The sequence below is a fragment of the Oreochromis aureus genome, linkage group 5, assembly GCF_013358895.1.
Source record: "Oreochromis aureus strain Israel breed Guangdong linkage group 5, ZZ_aureus, whole genome shotgun sequence".
Lineage (NCBI taxonomy): Eukaryota > Metazoa > Chordata > Actinopteri > Cichliformes > Cichlidae > Oreochromis > Oreochromis aureus.
In genome coordinates, this window is record NC_052946.1 from 19,878,013 (window position 1) to 19,899,988 (window position 21,976).

Consider the following 21,976-nt stretch of genomic DNA (forward strand, 5'->3'; position numbering starts at 1 on the left):
AGAAATGGAAATACACATCAAATTGATGCGTAACACAACAAAATGAATGGCGTGGAAGGCTGTGATGTACAGATAAAAGGAGTTTCTGGTTACCATGTAAGTTAGGACGTAGATTTCCTGCAGAAGTCTAAATGAAACTTAACTTCGGATGCTGTGACGCGTAAACAGGTAGTACTCAGGCACACATTTCCATCCCAGAGATTGACAGACACCATGAAACTGAACTTCTGCACTTCCAAGGTCATGATCTCTCTCTTTCTCTGTCCCTCTCTCTCTCACACACACACACACACACGCGCACACACACACACACACACACACACACACACACACACACACACCCAAACAGTATGTTTCAAAAGACAGAATAGAAATGTTTCCTCTTTAAAACATTATCTTTCCATCTTGGGCTTCCACCCAGTCTGAGCCATAAAACTCAAAAGTAACATTGTCATGTTTGAGCTATTTCTCAACATCAGCTTCATCCTGGCTGCGGGCTCACGCAGGGCAGTGTCTCAACAGGCCGCATTGCGGCTACCCCTTCGGCGCCAGCTGTGGGCTCAAGGCTGGAGCTGAACAAAAACTCCCTGATAACGACTGTGTTGAGTCTGTTCCTTCCCATTCCATGCAAGGCCACCTGGGTTGGCTGGAAGACTGTTTACATACACACACACACAGACATATACACATGCAGATATACACTCATCCCCCCTCCCCCTCCAAACGCCTTCGACGCTCATGGAGACCAGCGCATAGGCTGCAGGCCCGGATGTACTGTCCACATTGGATGTCTCTCACCCTTTACCCATCCCTGTTGCTTGTCATGTGTTCTTTGGTGTATTAAGAGTTTTTTTTCATGTGCTATGTGCAGAGGTGTTTTTTTTTTTTCTGTTCTCAAACTGATCTCCCTGTTGGAGCTCAGTCTGGGGGGAGTTATTTTTTTTCTCCTTATCTTTCCTCATGTTGTGCTTTTCCATGTTATACCCCTCTGACCTGTCTTCCCCATGTGATTGCGTGCAATAGGTCGGCAGCCTTAACATGAAATTTCCCCTTGTGGGATTAATAAAGGTATATCAAATCATGAAACTTATCTGAGGGGAACACATATGAACTGGCTTTCGCTTTGATTTTATTAAAATCCGCTTTAATTTGCAGAGAAAACAGGTGAGACCATTTTCTTGCAACCAGAGCGGATACAAGAAAATGCTTATGATGAGAATCCAGGACACAGCTTTAAAACATGGCTGCTGATTTGGACTAATGAATGTCAGACTATGCCAGAATACGTGATGACCTCTGGAACTGTTATAAAAGCTATAAAAGACCAAAGTCCAGGAAAAAAAACTATGGCTTAATTTCACTGCTCTGCAGATGGTGGAAGAGTAGTCCAAAGTAATCTTTTCTCTTCTAAGGAGATGCGATGTCACATCACCTTCTCCTGAGACAGGAGTGCGCATGACGCAGGTGTTTGCTGAAGTTTTCAGCCGTGAGAGCTGCTCACAACTCCGCAGACCGAGGGAGCACGGGAGGCGCTGTAACCAGATCCCGAGTCTGTTATTTCACCTGCCCGTGCTGTTTCTAAACACATTCATGTCTTTTGAGGTCGGTCGGGAAGTATGAAGAGCGTTTTTCTTCGCTACGTTTTTCTCTGGGTGACGTTACAGCTGATTGCTGTACCTGCCACAGGTGAGTCGCTGATTTCAGGATACCACACCGATACGATAGAGGCGATGGGAAGGTATGACGCCGACTGAAAGATAAACAACAGCACGCAGGTATAATCCACAAGCTTGAAGCTGGCAGTGTTATTTTAGATCTAAACATCACTTTTTAAAATCAAAATCTGCGCGAAAAGCGCGTTTTAAAACTTTCTTTCATTGAGTTCAATGTTTTGTTTTTTTAAATGTGTGTTGAGCTGGTTCGCTAGCATTTAATGAGTAGCAGACCAGGATCATTTCCACATACAGTCTGGTTTGAACAAGCTGTTACACGGATGGCGTGTCCCGGGGAATTTAGTGGTTTATTGCATAACAATGTTTTATTACTTTTTAATTTAGGAGCCCGTAAAGAAAAACTATATAATCAGTATAATTATCTCTAATAATCATAACGGTTTCTAAAATTCTTCAATGTTACTGTGAAGAAAAGAGTTTTATTTCTTTTTAGGAAATCCTTAATCAACTGAGAAACTTTTAAATACTAGTATTCAAAACATTCAGTGTAATAGTTCTTCGTGCTTGTTCTCCATCATAGTTGAGGCACAAATATTGTATTCGTACACCTATAGATAAGTTAAAGGCTTTCAAATAAAATAAGATGCAATGATGTAACCAATAATATGATTCTGGTAACGGGCTTTTCCTCCTTGTATGATGGAGCAGGACATGTTGTGGAGCATTTGTGCCCTGTGTTTGTACATGTGTCTTAAGGATCTGCCACTGCAGCTGATCTCAGGGTATGTTTGGATTTTTCTTTCTTTTTTTTTTAAGGATGTTTAAATTGGAGGGGCGGAGGGGGAATCGATCCAGGTGGCTTTAACTGGACTAAAGTTGTTTTTGAGCCTTCCTGTGGAACAAATTATTACTTTTAGTGCTATTTAAATTCACCAAGCAATGGAAATGTATGACACCAGCCAACGTGGATGTCAGCCAGGCTGAAGAAACCAATGCAAGCTTTAAGTGTCTTGACTGCTCACTCTATAGAGCCAGGAGAGGTGTGTGCATTTTTAAAAATTGATGTGTTTTGGAGCTTTTCCTTTCTGCTGCGCTTCTGATGCTGCTGGAAAGACTCTGTCTGACTCCTGACCTGCAGCCAACAAATCCGAACTTTTGACAAAGTTAAAGAAAAATAACAGTTGGAAAATTGGTAACTCAAACAAACACATTCATAAAAGGTCAAAGGAGTTTGCAAAGAAAAGCGTCTGGACTTCTTTTCAGACGCTTTTCTTTGCAAACTCCTTTGACTACGATGACCTGGATGAGTGAGAACCTTCACAGACACATTCATAAAAGGTTAAAGAAAAAACAAAGTCAAACAAACGGGTATTGAATAGGAACTATTAGACTAATTCAACTCCATGTTCTTATAGTTCAAGATAATCAGTATAATATTAGTACATGTCTATGATCTAGTAATATTTAGCCTGATTGCACTGTTGGCGACAGGGGCGTGATTTCCAGGGGGGCTAGGTGGGGTTATGACCCCCCCAATAATCAGACCCAACCAATATAACCACCCCTCCAATAAAATTATGAATTATCTTGCATGAATAGGCTGTTGATTTTCTTTACTCATTTCAGGTATTACCAGCAAAATAGTTGCATGTTTGGGAATTTACCCAGATTTATTTATTTATTTAGACAGAGATCTTGACAACCCCCGCAAATGTTCAGCACAAAGTTACGCCGATGGTTGGCGATCACACTGAGAAAAGTAGATGTAGAGGTTGTTGAGGTACTAAAATGGGCCATTTTAACCCGTTGCTAGGTGGTTGCTAGGCATTTATAATTAAACTTTTGTGGATAAAAAAGATTTTTTTTTTAATAGCTGTGCAATTAAGATGAGGCTTTCATAAGGTGTTGTATGTGCATGAAGGCTAACAGATCATTTTAGCCTGTTGTTAGATGGTTGCCAGGCAACATGTGAGTATCATAATATGTCGTGCATAATTCTGTTTTATGTTATTGTTGGGAAATAGAAAAAGCGATACAGTGCTTTAGTGAGACGTTATAGGTTCATAAATGCTAAGAATGTTGCATGTTGCTAAGTGGTTGCTAGGCAGTGTGCGGACATTATAACATTTGATATTCACAAGAACCTTCAGGGGGATAAAATATACCTTTCTGCCAAATTTGGCTGCTCCACTCAATTTTGAAGAGGAGTTTGCTGACAAACACGCCACTGAAACAAGCCCCTCCCCTCAAGGTACCTTTCTCCTGATTGGCTGCCTATTGCAGACGGGTGGGCAGGGCTTCTGTGCTTATGGTTGTGAGCGTCTTAATATCTAGTTTCTCTGACATCACACAGAGTCAATGGGGAAAAAACAGTCTTAAACCTGAGCTTTTAACTCGATTAGTCGTATTTTCAGTGCTTCATAAATGTGCTTGCTTTCTTGAGAGACAACATATGTGTCTGCTAAACATGCTGAACACATAAAAATGTATATTCTTATTTTTCTTATTATTACATTAAAACAAACAACTTTGAAGGAAAAAAAAACTCTGCCTGGTAACTGCTCTAGGTCAGGAAGAGTGTGACACATAAAAAAACGATGGAAATTCAGAGAGGTTTCTGCTTCCACGTGTTCGTTATAAAAACTGTAAAACCACAAAATCATCAACCAAAAAATCGTCTACTTTTTGATGACAATAGACTAAGTATATTAATTAGTGGGCTTTGGAGGACAGAACCAGACTTGTCAGTGTTTTTTCTCCATTTTAAGTCATTACAGCAGGCTAAACAAACAAATTGGAGGCTCTTACTCCACATTTGGAGCACAAATATGGTAACAATCATCTCCTCTAGCTCCATATATATTTATATATATGTGGGCAAAATGTGCAACAGAAACAGAGTAAAACACTGCAGAGAGGTGCAAACTATTCCAGGGTTTGTTCTGTAGTTTATGTAACAGCAGTGACTGGTTAGTGAGTCTGAGAGGGCTGAAGTTAAAAGGAGACCGAGGAGCTCACAATTTTTTTCTTTGTTTGTTTGTTTGTTTTGGGTCTAACCCTAACCCTACTCAAGTAAATTTAAGTAAATGTATGTGTTTGGAAAAATGTACTTCTAAAAGTACTTTTATTGCAGCATGTTCATTCACTCATGAGCTGCAGTAACAGGAATTAAATGGCATGCAGTCAAGTTCTATAGTCTTACTAATGACCTACTAATTGTATTCAGGTGTGTTGCTGCAGAGACATGGAAAAGTCAGGACACCGGCCCTCGAGGACTGGAGTTTGAGACCCCTGGGTTAGAGAATACATATTGTTCCCTAGCAACAGGCCATTGCCAGGGGGTCACTGACTGGTTAACAGGTCTGTGCGACCGGGGCTTCAGCATTAACTACCATCAACTTGAAGCAACCAGTTGCAACCACTCAAGTAATACAAATTTTTTCCTCATGACCGGTGGTTGCCAGATGGTTGCGAACTTTCCATAGGTGTGTTGGCTGGAGCCTTAAGGCCCTTTCACACAGGAATTAGCATGCGTTGTGCTGCACTATCTGTTTTTCTTTTTTTTCTTTTTTTTTTTGCTTGCACCATGCAACAAAAGTTTCCCACTGCATCAAGCAAAGTACAGATACACCAGATAACACTCACATGGTGTGAGGTACTTTCACGTGACCAGTAGACGTGTGGAATTACAGGGAGTGGACGCACGTGGCACACATGAGGGCTGCAAAAAATCATGGCGTACAGGCAGATTGCAAGTGTGCTCAATGCTGACAAGGACATAGTCAAAGCTGTGGTCCTTACAGGTGGCTACATCTAATTAAAAGTAAATATTTGACCTGATTAGCTGTGTTTGAGATCTGGGAAGTCCACATGGAATGAGAGCAAGTTTTAATTAAAATGAGGTTTTTTTGTTTTCTGCCTGAAAAGCTGAAGAGCATTGCACGAATAGTGTGTAAAATGTTTTAGATTAGGATGAGTTTAGAAAGTAGCCTTTGTTCATTCTTCTCTGACATGAACCGGCTACTGTGCCATCTGTCTGTTGGACTCACAGGGAGCATATCTTTCACTGATCCGTGCAGCACCGCGGTGTGGCATATGGCACCGGCACAGCTCGAAGCCAATTATATGACAGATGATTCGCTCAAATCTCTCACACACATTTGCATGCATTTCTCCTCTGAGGAATGCAAAGACCGAGCCACTTCTGTACATCTCAACAAACAAGTCCAGTCTCTCCTCATCTTTTTTTCCCGTCCTTATGACTTCACCCTTCTGCCACCGTGTACATTTGTCACAGTTCTTTCACTTTATTAAAGTTTCTGCCCTTCCCTCTTTAAGTTATTACTTTTTCATTAACATACCTCAGATATTAGGGATAATTAGGCTAAACTCTATTTGTGTAGAATCGCTTCTTTTAATCAGAACTTCTATCCAAACTATGCTAAGAAGCAATGTCAGTCTATTTGCAATAGTTGTGATATATCACAAAGAAAATTTTGTTGAACCACAGGCATGAATTTAGGATAAGTCGCATGCAGAGAGAGCACATTAGCTTGTCAGAGCAGGTAAGTGGCTCAACCATTAACTGGATGCAGGCAGAATGGTGCTTGTAGTTAGGATTGATTTTTTTTTTTCTTGTTTAAAATTATCCCAGCAAGGCGACTGTTTGACGACAAAATTGGCCACAATTGCTTCTCAGAAGCGATGAAACCAACACGTGTTTGTTCAAGTCGAGAGATCCTATAGAAACTGGATGTATATTCCCTTTTTCTCACCCCATTGCTTCTTCTTCTCCTCCTTTTTTTCCTGATTTATCTGCAGTGTAAACCCATCTCCACTTTCATATAATAAATCTCCTTCTGTGACCAATCCTGTTGGTTCCTTGCTATTATAAATCCTCTGCGATCGCTGCACCTGAAGTGTTCTCGGTGCGATATTTTTTCTGACGTGTGTTGATACAGTGGGAGCAGCAGAGGGGATTGTTCTCAGTTATGCATGAAATAAGACACCTCATATACTCCATGTCATTCTTTATATTAATGCCTCCCCGAGGACAGTAACTGCACCTGTGACAATGATAAGCTCTGCTTTGTATGGGTTACATGAAAGCAGTGTCGCTTTTTTATTTGACACTAATAGAGTCATGATGGCGTCATTTGTCACTGCCAAGATTTTAAACTTTCTCTCAGGAGGAAGAGCCGACCTTTTAAGACACAATTTTTTGGAACATTTCATATTAAAACTAATTAAAAATTTATCTGCCTTAGTCATTCAATTCAACCTGTACAAATTAGGCTAATATTGCTTTTACTGCTAATATTTTTTTTAAATATAGTGTCATTTCATGTCACTTCATCAAATGCTTCCCATTTGACCATCTCGGATTTGTCTGAAAAGATTCCAGGAGAAACAGAGAGACAGTTTTACGGCCCTTCTGTCACTGTTTTTCTGAATAATATATTTCAAGGAATGAAGGTTCATTTTCTTCCTTTTGTGAATCTGACTATTTTCAGAGGAATGTTTTTGTTTTTGTTTGCATGTTAACCTAATAAACAGTGTGGTGTGGTCTATGAATCATTAAAGCATTAAAAAGATGCCTAACTTGAGGTCAACCAGTGTTGTCTACACATAACAGACAACTTAGTAAAGAACCCATTTTAAACAGTATCTTTAGGTTCTTTGATACTAGCAGCCTGTCACGTAAACAGAATTTATTTGTATTACTTTAGATGAATTTATGAAAAATGTTAAAGTTAAATGTTAAAGATGACCCAGTTTCACAGGTATAAAATTGTATTTTTGCACTGATGAGATGATTCCCAAAGACCTATTAGCTGAAAACTAGGTGTACTTAAAAAAAAATTAAAACTGGACATGTGTGGCACGTCCTAAGAAAAACTAGATCACTTTGATTTAAAGTAGCTTAACAACTACTGGAGTCATTGGCATAAAATTTGTCAAATGATTTGAAACCCTCCTGACACTGAGGTAGTGGTTTCTTCTTCGTTTTCATCATCGTCTTCTTCTTCTGCCTGATGTAATGTAGGTTGTGGACTCAAAGCTGAGTCTGTGCCATCAGTCTCAGCAGTGTTATATTTTGAGCTGACAGTCAATTGATTGCTTGATATCTCGATGAGTTGAAGTCGGCATGCTGCGTTTAATGAAATGTGAGGTGTTGGATGTAGTAAAGAACCCGCACACATTTATCATCCACGACTCTTTGATTATGTTTTCTTTAACTTTAGAGATTTGTTGTTTACAGGCCTGATACAGAACTGATTAGATTCATTATCACTGCTCTCCTCCGTGTGCCATTCGTCGATACAGCAGAGACACTCAGTTAACAACCAGCTAATAAACATACTGGAGCTAAAGACCGAAACACTTGATAGGTAAAGATGAAAACTAGAGCTATAAATATTTCTATATTTCCTTAGGGATTAATAAAGGATTCTGATTCTGATTCAGATAGAAAAAAACAGAACTGTAACACAAACATAATGTTACACACTACTGTGAGATGTTTAATTAAGCAGTCTTCTGTACTGATAATATAATATAATATAATGCCTATAATATAATTTCCATGTCAACCTTGTTCCAAGGACTCTGTTGAGTACATTCACAAGAAGATGCAAATGTATACGTGGGAAATTTAGTCCAAAACTTAAAAACACCTCAGTTAACTGTAATGATTTCACAAGCAAAAGTAAAAATCAAGAAAAGACACAAACCAGGGAAGCGGAGGATGACTCGAGGGATAAAGGCACTGATTATCTAACAAAGAAGGAGTAGAGCACACAAAATGAATACTCAGGAAAGCAGCATAACAAATTTAAACAGGTAAGAACTTAAATAAATGGTGAAGGAAGTGCACCAGGTTTAGTTAATGAGCGACTAACTGAAAATGAAACAACTATACATGTTTGAATTCTCTATGATGGAGGATCATTGCCACATGTTGAAAATAACCTTCCAGTTTTTCCTCCTCTTCTGTTTAGTGCTGAACTGCTGTGAGGGGGACATTCTCCTTTTGCTGGACTCCTCGGGAAGTATAGCAAACTATGAATTCTCCCATCTGTTGTTCTTCGCCGCCGACCTGCTCCGTCCCTTTTCACTGGGCCGCGGGCATGTGAGAGTGGGGTTGCTGCAGGTGGGCACCGACCCTCACCTGGAGTTCGGCCTCGATGTCCACAGCAATCAGGAGACTCTGCAGTCGGCCATGCAGGGCGTCAGGCAGCTGAAAGGAGACACCAACACTGAGGAGGCGCTCAGCGTTGCCCTTGAGCTGCTGACGGAGACGGATGTGAAAGTGCCAAAGATTCTCCTGTGGCTGACTGACGGAGTACAGCCTGGTGACGTGGACAGACCAATGTCAGAGCTGAAGACTCGGGGAGTCTCCGTGTTAATAGTGTCAACTGTACATGGGAACTACCAGGTGCTAAAACGTGTGGTGACACCTCCGCTGGAGTCTCACTTATACTCTGTGGACATAGATAACATTGACATCATCACAGAGGACCTGAGGAAGGCCATCATAGGTGTGTATTTGTGTGTTTGAAATACAGTATGCGGTCTATTGTAGACTCAGCAGATGGTTCATGATGTTTAATTCCAAAATTATTTTCTCCAGTTTCATGTTTAATGTCTGCCTCCCCTCTCTTGTCTTATCTGTAGAAATCATTCGTGCTGAACGGCTGCGTGTGGTTGATTTGACCTCCCACAGCGCCGTGTTGCAGTGGCGCCCCGTTCTGAGTCAAGACAGTGGTTATTATGAACTCTGGTACAAGTCTGTGAGCAAACCAGGTCGTGAGATTAGACGTACTTTAACGGGAGACTCCAGCAGGGCGGAGTTGAAAAATCTGCAGCCTGACACGACTTACACAGCGTCCCTCCGCCCAGAGTCCAACCAGGCAGTGTTTAATACACTCTCCGTAACCTTCACTACTTTTCCTGGTAAAAACATTTAATTGGAAGTTTCCCTTTTAATGCATGTGATTCTATAATACAGTGATGCTTCCCTAAAATGAAAAATAATTGAAGAGCCTGGTAGAAATCGCTGGCATATCTTTCACCAAAAGCACCAGTTAAGGAGCTTTGGCTCATTTCTCATTATCTTACTTAGACAATGTTCACAGAGTAATTGTTAAATGGTTTTTATTCAGATTTCAGATGTAATTATGTTCCTTTTATTCAGGTTTCCATGCAAGTCTGAAGCTATTTACTGCTGTATTTTTGAAGTTTGCAGCTCTGAAGATGAATTTTTATAATAATAAATAATAAATAAGATTTATATAGTGCCTTACAAGAAACCCATGGTCAAAAATCAAAAGCCAAAGGACTCGGTCAATAGGTGGCATTTGAACTGTTTTTTGAAATTGATCAGAGACAGGACTCTCTGTTGGAGAGAGTGGCGGCAGCACCACTGAGGGCCAAGTCTTTATGGACCTTATATTGCACACTGGTGCGCAGTCGTGTTGGAACATGACAAGTAACCCAGACAGGTTTGCCAGAAGGAAATGAACTGTGATCCGTCACTCCGGAGAACTCGTCTCCACTGCTCCACAGTACATTGGCGACTTGACACCACTGCAGCCAACGCTTTGCATTGCACTTAATGCTTGGATGCAGCTGCTCGGCCATGGAAACCAATTCCACGAAGCTCTCTGAGTGCTTGTTCTTAAACTAATCCAAAGGTCACATGAAGGCGGCCTCTGTACACTGTATGCCTCAACATCCCCTGACCATGCTCTGTGAATTTATGTGGCCTACCATTTCATGGCTAAGTTACCGTTATTCCCAATCACTTCCACTTTGATTTAATACCACTAACAGCTGTGGAATATTTAGTAGTCAGGAAATTTCATGATTGGTTATGATTCTATCACGGCACCACACTGGAATTCACTGAGCTCCTGAGAGCGACCCATTCTTTCACAAATGTTTGTAGAAGCAGCCTAAGTGCTTGATTTTATACACATGTGACCATGGAAGTAAGTGGAAGACCTGAAGTCATTGATTTGGATGGATGAGTGAGTCCTTTTGGCAGTTATAGTGTATCGTTACTCAGTTGAGGAGAAATTTATCTAGTTTGATCACAGAGCTTGTAGGTGCAAACAGTTGTGTTGAGTCATTTGTCTAAATTAGTTACTATAGCAAATAATAAAAAAACAATCTGATCTTCCATTTGTAACAGTCTTATACTCTTGTTGATGATTTTGCTTGTGCACTCCTCAGATGTTTTAAGCCCAGCAGTCGTCTACCTGTCAGATCATGGTCCTCATCAGATCCGTGTAAGCTGGGGTCCTCTGCAGCCGGCTCGGGTACAGAGATACACAGTGGAGTATGGAGCTATTCCTAGTTCACATGTCCGCACTGTGACCTTATCCAGGCAGAAAAATTCAACCTTACTGACTGGCCTGGAGCCAGGCACTCAGTACCTGGTTACAGTCACTGCTCTGCAGGTGGATGGAAAAGAAAGAGCTATGTCTGTGAGAGCCTGCACACTGGCAGGTACTGATAAAAAGTCTGTGTTATTTTACTGTTATTCCTTCTTCTTCTTCACGTTCAGTCCCATCTCTGCACTGAAAGCTGACATTTAGAAGTTGATACTTAAAGGCTCTTTTGTTGTTTTTAAATAATTGATATCTTTGGATTCTGTATCAGCCTTACTTATTACCAGGCTGTTTAAATCTTTGCCTCTGTTCCCTCGTGTAGAAGCTCTGCCTGCTCTGATCGACCTTCAGCTGGAACCAGTAAAACAAAGGGACTTGGAGGTGGAGGAGATGCAAGTAAAGTGGCAAGCCTATCAGGGAGGGTTAAGAGGCTACTGGATCAAATGGGAGACAGAAAAGCCCCACAGCGCCAGCTCCTCAATGTACCTACCTCCTAGCTCCCGTTCAACGCGGCTCACCCATCTTGCACCAAACAGTCGAGTGTGTGTGTCCCCCATCTACAGCTCGGGCCGAGGAGATGGGCTGTGCTGCACTGCCACGACTCACAGAGGTTAGCCGAGCTAATTATCACCACTTACATGTTTCCCTCATCTCTGCAATTATGTTCACACAGAAGGTTAGAGGAAGTGCAAATTTATGTTTCTCTGTCTCTTTTCTCTGATAGATTCCAGCCAATGGGGTTAACAACCAGTCTAAACCAATCAGGCAGCCAAAGCAAAACACTCAAGCACTAAATAAGCTGTATGCGAATATTTCAGCTTTTTCAACAACTCCACCACCAACAAAGATGAACAGAAACACATGCCACGTAATTAAATCTTTTTTCCTGGCAATGCGGGAAGACAATATGCCACATGAGTATGCCAAGGAGCTTGAAAAGAAAGTGACTGGACTCTTTTAAGTTGTAGTTGCTTTCCTTTCCAAGCTCCTTAGATTACTATGACCTTGCTGACTGAGAACCTACACAGACATGCCACATGAGTTTATCCATATCAGTCAGAGGTATCGGTCACAGATACATGCATGTACATAGACCCACATACAGCTGTGCTCAGATATTTACATACATGTCATGGTCATTTGGGACTTTTAATCATTTCTATGAACTGTTCTTTTTCCAGGGTGGAATGATTAAACAGAATACACCTTTAATGGCTTTAAAAAGTCAAGAACTGAGTGCACAAGCTTGAAATTATTTTGGATTTTCTTTAATCTACACACGGTCAAAAGTATACATACACCCTGACTCATATTCTGTTGTTTTTCTACCCAAGTTGAAACTTGAAAATAAACAACGACAACCACTTTTAATGTGTGTTTGGGATCATTGTCCTCTTGAAACATCTAGCAAGTTTCATCTCTCTAACTACTGATTGGAGGTGAATTTAGGGTAGTTGTCTTTCTTGATTATTCCATCCACATTGTGTAATGTTGCAGTACCACTGGTATCAAAACATCCCAGAGCATGATGTTACCACTACCATGCTTGAAAGCTTCACCTTTACTTCTTCAAACTTACCTCTTGTCATTGTGGCCAAATCGCTCAAACTTTGTCTCGTTTGACCATCAGAAGTTGTTTGGCTTGTCTGTGCGGGCAGCTACAAATTTTCCATTGTTTTTCTTCGTTGGCACTGCTCAGTCCATGGTGATGTAAAACTAGTTTCCCTGTGGACAGTGATGCTGATGTTTCAGCAGATTCAATGTCATTGCATTTTTACTCTCTTCTGAGAGTGACAGGTTGCCAACGTCTGAAAGATGACCCAAAGTGGAGACACATCTGAATAACTTGTACTTATGCACAACTTTTTGTGCTCATGATCTTGGAATCTGCATTTGTTTGGAAATGGCTCCAAGAGACCCTCCTAACTTGTGTAACTCTACAGTTCTCTTTCTTAGAGTTCCTTGGTCTTTGACCAATACTCAGAACAATGGCAATCCAGTGACTGCTGTCAAACAATCCTTTTTATACTGATGAAGAGAAACTAATCTGTATGTATATTTCTGACCCTGTGCAGATTAGAGAAAAACCTAAATAAATTCAAACTTGAGCATCTATTTCTAGTTCTGTAAAGTCCTTAAAGATAAATGCTGTACAATCATTCCACCCTAGAGAAAGAACAGTTAAAAGAAATCATTCAAAGCTCAAAACTACCATGGCGTTCATGCCCACAGTGAGTGAATGTAAACTTCTGACCACAAATGTCGACAGCATAGAGAGGTAGTATGATAGCTACTGAAGTGAGTGCACTTTTGTTCATTTGAAATAAGTTCTTGTTTTTTTAGTCTTCCATTTGTAAATTAGTTACTTTTTGGGTTATTTTTAAGTAGAATTTGAATGGAGATTTGGTTACAGTGCCTGGAACAAGATCTGTGGTTACAATCAGCTGGAGAAGTCTCCAGTGAAAACATGTTTGCAGTGAAATGAAGAACTTAAGTGCCCCATTCATCTGTGAGCTGAGCAGCTGAACTACAGTACCCTGATAATCAGGCTGAGATGCATTTTGTTTTCTCTTCCTTACTCAAGATGCAGGCATCAATTCATAGGTTGGTAACAAGACTGAAGCTTCTGTGAAAGTCTTCACACAGTTCAGCTAAGACTTGAAACATCTTTACTGCATTGTTTTACCATTTAATTATGGCTACATTTACAAATGCACTTGGAATTTTTTAAAACAAATATTAAATCATTCTAATAAAGCTTGAGAAATTTTGAATAAAAGGTAGAGGATTGTGATCTCAGCTGAAATTTTGTCATCTGTGAACACTTTCTCTGGCGGATGATCAGAAACTGTTTAGTTTCATTACTTTAACAGGGCTGTAGCAGTGTTTGTGCAAAATCACCAGTTCATTTTAGGATTTCATTAAAAAAAACACATTAGATGTGTCAGAGCATTTTTCATCATCTTTCTTTAGTTACATGGTTTATTATATCAAAGCAGTTCAACATGTTCTGATCATGAATGAGTCAGAAAATGTTGAACAGACGATATTCAGTCAATATTTTATATTCTCCTTTCTTTGATGGACACACTAATCTCACAGTTGAAAGTGTCTCCACATTATCATAGGTGATGTGTATATATAAATGTTTTTAAAGCTGATGGGATTAAATTTGATACTTGTAAATTATGAAGATGATAGTTGTATTTTTAGCCTCCAAAGGTGCTGATCAGACATATGTACTGTGAATATTTTTTTTAAATGTGCTGACTTTGTATGTTACGCTACTAAATTTACTTACAGTTTTGTCTACTAACTAATGCTGTACAGAGTAAATAAACATTTGTTTAAAAAATGAATTAAATAAATAGAAACTATGCTGTTTGGCCTGTGTGTTGTATTTGGTTTGTTTAAGGGGCCATCTAGTGGTCATTAGCTGTAATCAAGAAGCTACTTTCACCTGCCAGATGACCTTCCTGATGCAACCCTACAGATATTGAGATACTGAAAACTAAGTAAATGGGGAAACTTCCTGTTCTCTTGTTATAATGCACTCATTTAGGATGAGTAGAAGTGATGTTCTGCTTCAAAAATAAGTAACTCATGTGTTCACAAAGGAGATAAAGATGTTAACTGGAGCACTGATTCGATCCCTCGATGCAATGTAGAATGCATTTTGTCGTTGCACGTCTCACATTTCAGAAAAACTTTTCTTTTTTCTTGTCTTACAGTTACTCTAACTCAGTGCAGCCTGTCATCTAATTTAGAAAGATGATTATACCCCCTGCTGGGTGCTGCTAGCATTAATGACACAAATAAGAAGGAAGCCTAGCTCGGTTGGTGATAAAAATACTCCATCTATCTTTCCTTAATTGCTAATCCAATTCAGTGTTATGGGGCTGGAGTCTATCTCAGCTGTCACAGGGTGAGAGGCGGGGTGCATCCTGGACAGGTCGCCAATTCATCACATGACTAACACAGAGGCCGACTCATATTCACAACTAGGCCCAATTTAGAACCACCAATTAACCCAGAGGTTCCCAAAGTGTGGGGCCCGCCCCGCAGATGCTGCAGGGGGGGCGCGGTATAAAAAAAAAAAAAGAAAAGAAAGCTTGGACACTGCTAGCATAATGGACAGGTTTTTGACGGGGCTCCCACACAAACGCAAAGCAGGAGATGAAGCATCGCCAAATATGTTTCCAAACCAACTTCCTTCCAAGCCAAAGACTAGAAAATATGGTGAAGCATATCTTCCCTTTGGCTTCACCTGCACAAGTGCCAAGGTAGGTCTCCCCTGCAGAATTAGTTTCCCTGCGTCGGGAGCAGCGCTGGGCTCTCCAAATCACGGACAAACAGGATCCAACATTCTCGATTTTTAGTTCACAAACACTTCTTGTAATGACTACTCCTGACATTTTGGACATGTTAGCTCTTTATGCAGTAAAGTTACAGTGGGATACAAATAATATCAGGCTGATCCTGCCGTAATTTGTTCACAGACAAACAGTATCCCACAGCTGTTTTTGTTTTTGAACCCATTTTGCACAGAGAGGCATTTTTTGAAAAATGTATTGATAGCAATGTTGAATATTATTACACAGGAAAAAACAACACGTAAAATAATTACACCGTGACGCCTCTGCCTTTCTAAATGGAGGGACAGTAACTGCGTGTGTATTTGTAAGCGTGTAAAACCTGAAGATAGTCAGATGAACAGCAACAGTATTTTGTCTCTATCTGCCATTCTGCAATTCATCTCATGTAAACAATAACGTGGCGCACAGCGTGACGTGAAAAGAGGCACATACCTTTGTCGTTGCGTGACGAACTCTGTATTCCTCGTCCACACGTAAACGCAAAAAGGAGTTTTAAATAATCTCCGTTTTCGGTGAATCGCAACGCCGTTTACGTGTTGACGAAAAGCCCAAACGCATAAAAACAGCTGCGTTTTCAAAAATACCCGTGTAGGTGTGGACGTAGCGTAAAAGAGTTAGTAGTATATTTTATTACTACCTGTAATTTATTGCCGTTTACTTGTATTTGCTTAATTGTTTACTAAATGTTTGAGGTGTGGAATAAACCGCAATGGAGTTTGTAAACAAAATATGGGTGTGTGTGTTTGGAGGATGTGTTGGGGGGGCGCGAACATTTTTCTTGTAAAACAAAGGGGGGCCTGGCAAAAAAGCTTTGGGAACCACTGAATTAACCTAATAAGTCTGCCTTGTCTTGGACCTTAATAGAAAGCTGGTGCATGCGGAGAGAGACCATGCAGAAAGTCTTTGGCATGGATTTGAACCAAAGACATTATAACGTAACCTTAAAACATAAATGCAGAAACCCTCTGTGCATTTTTGCCTAGGGCGCCAAGAAACTGTAGAATTTCTACTGGTGAACACTGCAACTTGTCCTGAATAAGGAGAGAAGAATTCTCACTAATTTACTTACTGTAACAAAGGTGCAAAGTATTGATTTTCTTTAGGAATATCTGTTAGTAGGTTCCATGACCACACACTAAACAGCCTTCACTTCCCTTAGGATGATGGTAGTAAACTTGCAAGGGAAGCACGTTTATGCAAGGAAGTAGATTAATCTCCTGTGTTTCATTAATATACACCTCATACTCCCCAAGGACTCGAATATTGTGGATGCTTTGTAATATTCTGTGGCCTGAACAGTGGTTGTGTTACAAGAGCACAGCTCCAATGATACAGGCAAGATCATTTATTCTAGTAAGTCCATGGAGGAGTAATGCAAATGATTCCATCTTCAAACTCAAAAAATCAACCAAAAGGCCAGTTAACTACAGTCCAGCGTCTTACCAGCTTGTTCGAGGATAATAACTAATATGTTTTCACTGGATATTCATTCAAATCAACGATGAAAATTTTTTCAGAACTTTTCGTGAGCTGTTAAAACTCCTTTACAGATTGGTCTATTTATTTGTGGAACAATGAGCAGCCTCTCGGACCAAAGAAAAGAGCCAGATCTTGCAGGGATGGGAATGCGTATCTTTGTTTCCCCTGCACAAACTGCCTTTTACATTATCCTGGTGATAATGGGAATTTTGGGCAATACCACTGTGATTCTGGTCATTGGTAAGAGCATAATCTTGGAACATAACTGGGGACGTAACTCGGACATCATCATCGTTAACATGGCAATGTCTAACTTGCTGGTGTCACTACTGAGGAACACACTCCTTATCATCTCAGAGATTGGACTGCAGGTATTGTCATTGTCCATAATTCACTCTTCACTCATTTTATAGTCTTTTTTTTTTCAATACTCTATGTTGGTTGTGTTTCACCCAATGAGCTTGTGTTTTACACAGAAAGCATGCATGAAAGATCAAATTAACCAAATTAAATCTAGATTTAACTTGTGAGCTCCTTGCACTTACACCTTTAAGCCCCTCTTATGTTTTTACAGATATATACAACCAAAGGGTTTTGTCAGTTGCTAATGGGAATGTCGGTGTGGCTGCGGTCAGTCAATGCGTGGTCAACACTCTTCCTCAGTGCGTTCCACCTCCAGACGTTGAAGCGTGTGGCTCCTGGTGCTGCAAATGGGCCCCGGGGTGTTCCTAAGACCCTCCTGGTGTGCCTGGGCCTCATCTGGATTGGTAACCTTATTTACTCCATTCCAGCTCATATATTTTCCTCTAATGGGAACAAGAACGCTACAGAGGTGAGAGCAACACAGGGCACTGCCAAGGACCTTCCAAGTAGTTTATTTCTTTTTGTTTGTCATCAGGAATAGTAATTTTCCAAGGTGTTTTACCTTATTTTTATTTTCAATCATTGTTTTCCCTGTCATTATTCTATCACATAAAGTGACACATTTAACAATGACTGTCAGAAACATTACATTAATTTAAAAAAAATTAGAAAAAAAAATACTCAGCTTGTATTCAAAACTAATGCAGTTGTTTTGTATGTACTGATGATACTCGTATGGTTATCAAAACTTTGATATTTAAATTACAAAAAAAGAATGAATAAATACATTTCACGTTTTAACAGGCATATAGATCTTTACATAGACACAAATCTGCCATTTTAGTAGGTACATCTGTTTAACATGTCATTAACAAATATCTAATCAGCTACAGCAGCAGAACACCGACAACACTGTCAGCAGGAACTGGAAACTGAGGGTACAGTTAATGCTGGCTCATCAAAATTGGACAATACATGATTGGAAAAATGTTGACCGGTCTGATGAATTTAACTTCTGCTGCAGAATTCAGATGACAGGGTCAGAAGTTAGTGTAAATAACAAAAATTGATCCACCCTGCTTTGTATCTATGGGTCAGGTTGGTGATGGTGTAATTGATTGAGGGATAATTTCTTGGCACATTCTTGGCATTGTAGTATCAACTGAGCATCGTTTAAATGCCACATGTGCAGCTGACAAATCTGCAGCAACTGTGTGATGTTACCATCTCAATATGGACCAAAGTCTCTGAGGCTACGTTCACACTGCAGGCGAAAGCGCATCAAATCCGATTTTTTCGCCCCTATGCGACCCATATCCGATCTTGGTATGACAGTGTGAACGGCACAAATCCGATATTTTCAAATCCGATCTGGGTCACTTTCGTATGTGGTACTGAATCCGATACGTATCCGATGTTTTAGAAAGCGACTGCTGTGTGAACGGTCAAGTCGCATTAAATCCGTCTTTTACGTCACTGACACAAGACAGACGCCAATTATCAGCGCCGGAGAAGCGCCCGATAGGACATCGCGAACGATTTCCTACCATCCGGTGAAACTGTTGGGAAGACAACGTTGAAGAAATGTGAACATTTTATTTTTTACTGTATTTTCTGCAGATTCTGACAGAAATCTGCAACTATCCTTTGAAGCACCGCTCCTCTAAAACAGCAAAAAGGATCATTATTAGGTCATCTACATTATTATGTAAATAACAAAATAACTTAAGGCAAAAATTTGGAAACATAAAGTCCGAAGTCTTTATATTAAGGGCAATCAGTCAAACAATATTGTTTGCTCTGGGTCTAAACAGAGCGAGTTGTGTGTGACATCTTCTTTTGCGCATGCGGGCCGCTTTGAGCGTTCACACTGGAGAGCGTTTGATGTCGCATTTTATGTGTAGTGTGAACAAGCAGACAAAAAAATCGGATTTGATCAAAAAATCGGAATTGAGCTGACTCCTAATAAGGTGTACCTGGTAAAGTTAGGTATGTGTTGTTCTTCCAACCCCACTGATTTTATCAGGGCCATAATAATAATTACATATTTAAAAAACTCCCCCACCTCATTTTAAACAAGAACCAAAATGAGGTCATCTAAAACATTATCAGCAAACGTAATCATCATTAACCTCAGACTTTGAGTGCTAAAATCTATCAGTGATCTAGAAAAATGCCAGGGTGCTGGAAAGGAGAGTTCGTCCGTTAGTCGAACCTCGGAAGGGTGGCTGGCCTCTCCCTTAGAGATAGGGTGAGAAGTTCGGCCATCCGGGAGGGGCTCAGAGTAGAGCCGCTGCTCCTCCACATCGAAAGGAGCCAGTTGAGGTGGTTCGGGCATCTGACAAGGATGCCCCCTGGGCGCCTCCTGGGTGAGGTGTTCGGGCATGTCCCACCGGGAGGAGGCCCAGGGCAGACCCAGGACGCGCTGGAGAGATTATATCTCTCGGCTGGCCTGGGAACGCCTTGGTGTTCCCCCGGATGAGCTGGAGGAGGTGGCTGGGGAGAGGGAGGTCTGGGCTTCTCTGCTTAGGCTGCTGCCCCCGCGACCCGACTTCGGATAAAGCGGATGAGGATGGATGGATGGATGGATGGATCTAGAAAAAATAATAATCTCTCTGACTTGCTGGCTGAGCACATGACCCACCCTCTGCTCTCCCTGCTCTTTCCTCAGACACTGATGCTGGTGAGCAGCACAACACGTCCTCTGCTGGGCTGTGTGTGGAACTTTCCCTCCACCAGCGGCCTGGCCTACGCCACCACATCTTTGGTGATACATGAAATGATTCCTATAATCTTGATGGCCGTTACAAACCTAACCTCGCTTTACACCCTCTACACCCATGGTTGGAATCCACGGAAAGACGCAACGGTATTAAAGCGGGTGCCAGCCGAGAAACGAGCAGCCAAGGTGAGGAAGAAGGGGGCACTGGAGGTAGATGAAGGAGTCAGCAAGCTGTGTAAATGAATGTAAAATGTAATACTGTCTCAGCTGAACTCTGGACACACATACACATACACTGATACGCACTCACTCATCCCCCCTCCCTTTCCAAACGCCTTCGATGCTTGTTCCCTCCTGGAGAACACGGCGGGTCTGGGCCCAGCACTGGAAAAATAGCTGCAGGGCAGGATGGCTGCTGTGTTTGCTTCAGATTACTCCTCACCCCCTACCCACCCCAGTTGCTTGTCACGTGCTCCATAATGTTGTGATGTGGACATTTATGTGCTTTCTGTGCAGAGGCTGTCCTCCCATAGGAGCCCAGCATGAGTAGAGGTCTCTTTTTTTCACTCTTGGACTTTACCATTGTATTGTACATTTCAGTGTTTTTCTGTAATACTACCGATCCCCGACCTGTCTCCCCATGTGATGTCTGCGTTGTGTATGTAAGGTCGGGGGGTCCTATTTCACTGCAGGGCAACTTGCATGTGACAAATAAAGTTCTGATTGATTGATTGATTGATTGATTGATTGATTGATTGATTGATTGATTGATTGATTGATTGATAAGCTGCTTTAAAAAAATGTAAATGCATTGACTCAAAGAAAATGACATCAACTTGAGAAGGGACAGCTGCACATTCACACTGTCATCCTTCACACATCAAACGCATCCTCCCAACGTGCTGGTCTGTTTCAGGTGCAAATTCTCTCATATCTCCCTCTGACATATGAGTGCCACTGCAGCCCTGCATTGCTGCCTCCTGTTTCAATTGCTCCAGCAACCACTTGCAGTCTCTTCTGAGTCATCACTCCTCGTTTCAGTTTGCTGTATTTGCATAGAGTGATGAGCTCAGCTGTAAATCAGTCATTTCAGATATGAGCTATGTGACTGGATGTGTTTAAGAGTAAATCAGTACAGCAAATTTAGCAACGTCCTGAACTCTGAAAGTGCTTTCTTATTAATTGATTGCTTTTTTTTTCCCCAGGTGATTCTCACCCTCATAATACTCTTCATCCTTTCATGGGGGACCAGCGTTATCTCTGTCAACTACTTCAACTACAACCGTGGCTCCTCAGCCGATTATCTGCTGGTCATTGCTCGTTTTGCCAACATCATCTTCATTGCCTTGTCACCTGTCGTTCTGGCGGTCGGCCACCGGCAGCTTCGTTCTTGTATCAGGTCCACACTCGTGCGCTGATGGTACTCTGCAAAACCTCTGGAGTCGCACCTAATATACCATCACTAATCATGATCTATTGTTTGTTTGTTTTTTGTATTCATTATAGACAAAAGGGTTCAAAGGAAAGAAAAAAAACTACCACGGCAGTGGCTGAAGCATTTTGTTTTTGGTTCAGTATAACATCATTAGTTACCATTATGGCTTCAGGTGATGTTTTTTGTCTCCCTAATTTTAAAGTGGGAAAACACAAGGTTAAACTTGTATGTATGTTTGTAGCCAAGAAGACGTTTCCAAAGAACAGTTTTGGTGTATTTTTGATTGAGGATGTTTCAATGTTGTGATATGTTGCGCTTCAGTTCATGAAAATTTGGTCAATGTCAAGGTGACACCAAATGTGAAATTAAAAATTAATATTGCCCACAGTGTTTTATGGATCATCTTCAATTGCACAACAATATCCTAGACCTTGAGGGACATGAGTATCTAAGTTGACAGTCGACCTCGACCATTGTTAACACCTTAGATAAAAGCTGACCTAAAAAAAATGATTAAAAAACCATATTGAGTA

General features: G+C 40.9%; 2 protein-coding genes across 2 annotated transcripts; both read left to right on the forward strand.

Annotated features, from left to right (window-relative positions):
- The first annotated feature begins 1,205 nt into the window (after positions 1–1,205).
- LOC116333907 (von Willebrand factor A domain-containing protein 1) lies at positions 1,206–12,439 on the forward strand. Its single transcript, XM_031757200.2, has 6 exons — positions 1,206–1,686; positions 8,675–9,214; positions 9,351–9,629; positions 10,911–11,186; positions 11,391–11,678; positions 11,793–12,439. The coding sequence occupies exons 1-6, from the start codon at positions 1,617–1,619 to the stop codon at positions 11,810–11,812; spliced, it is 1,473 nt and encodes a 490-aa protein (XP_031613060.1). The 5' UTR covers positions 1,206–1,616; the 3' UTR covers positions 11,813–12,439.
- A 4,579-nt stretch (positions 12,440–17,018) lies between these two features.
- LOC116333808 (olfactory receptor class A-like protein 4) lies at positions 17,019–21,538 on the forward strand. The gene is made up of 4 exons (XM_031757071.2): positions 17,019–17,294; positions 17,498–17,755; positions 19,958–20,194; positions 21,214–21,538. The coding sequence occupies exons 1-4, from the start codon at positions 17,019–17,021 to the stop codon at positions 21,424–21,426; spliced, it is 984 nt and encodes a 327-aa protein (XP_031612931.1). The 3' UTR covers positions 21,427–21,538.
- Positions 21,539–21,976: the final 438 nt, after the last annotated feature.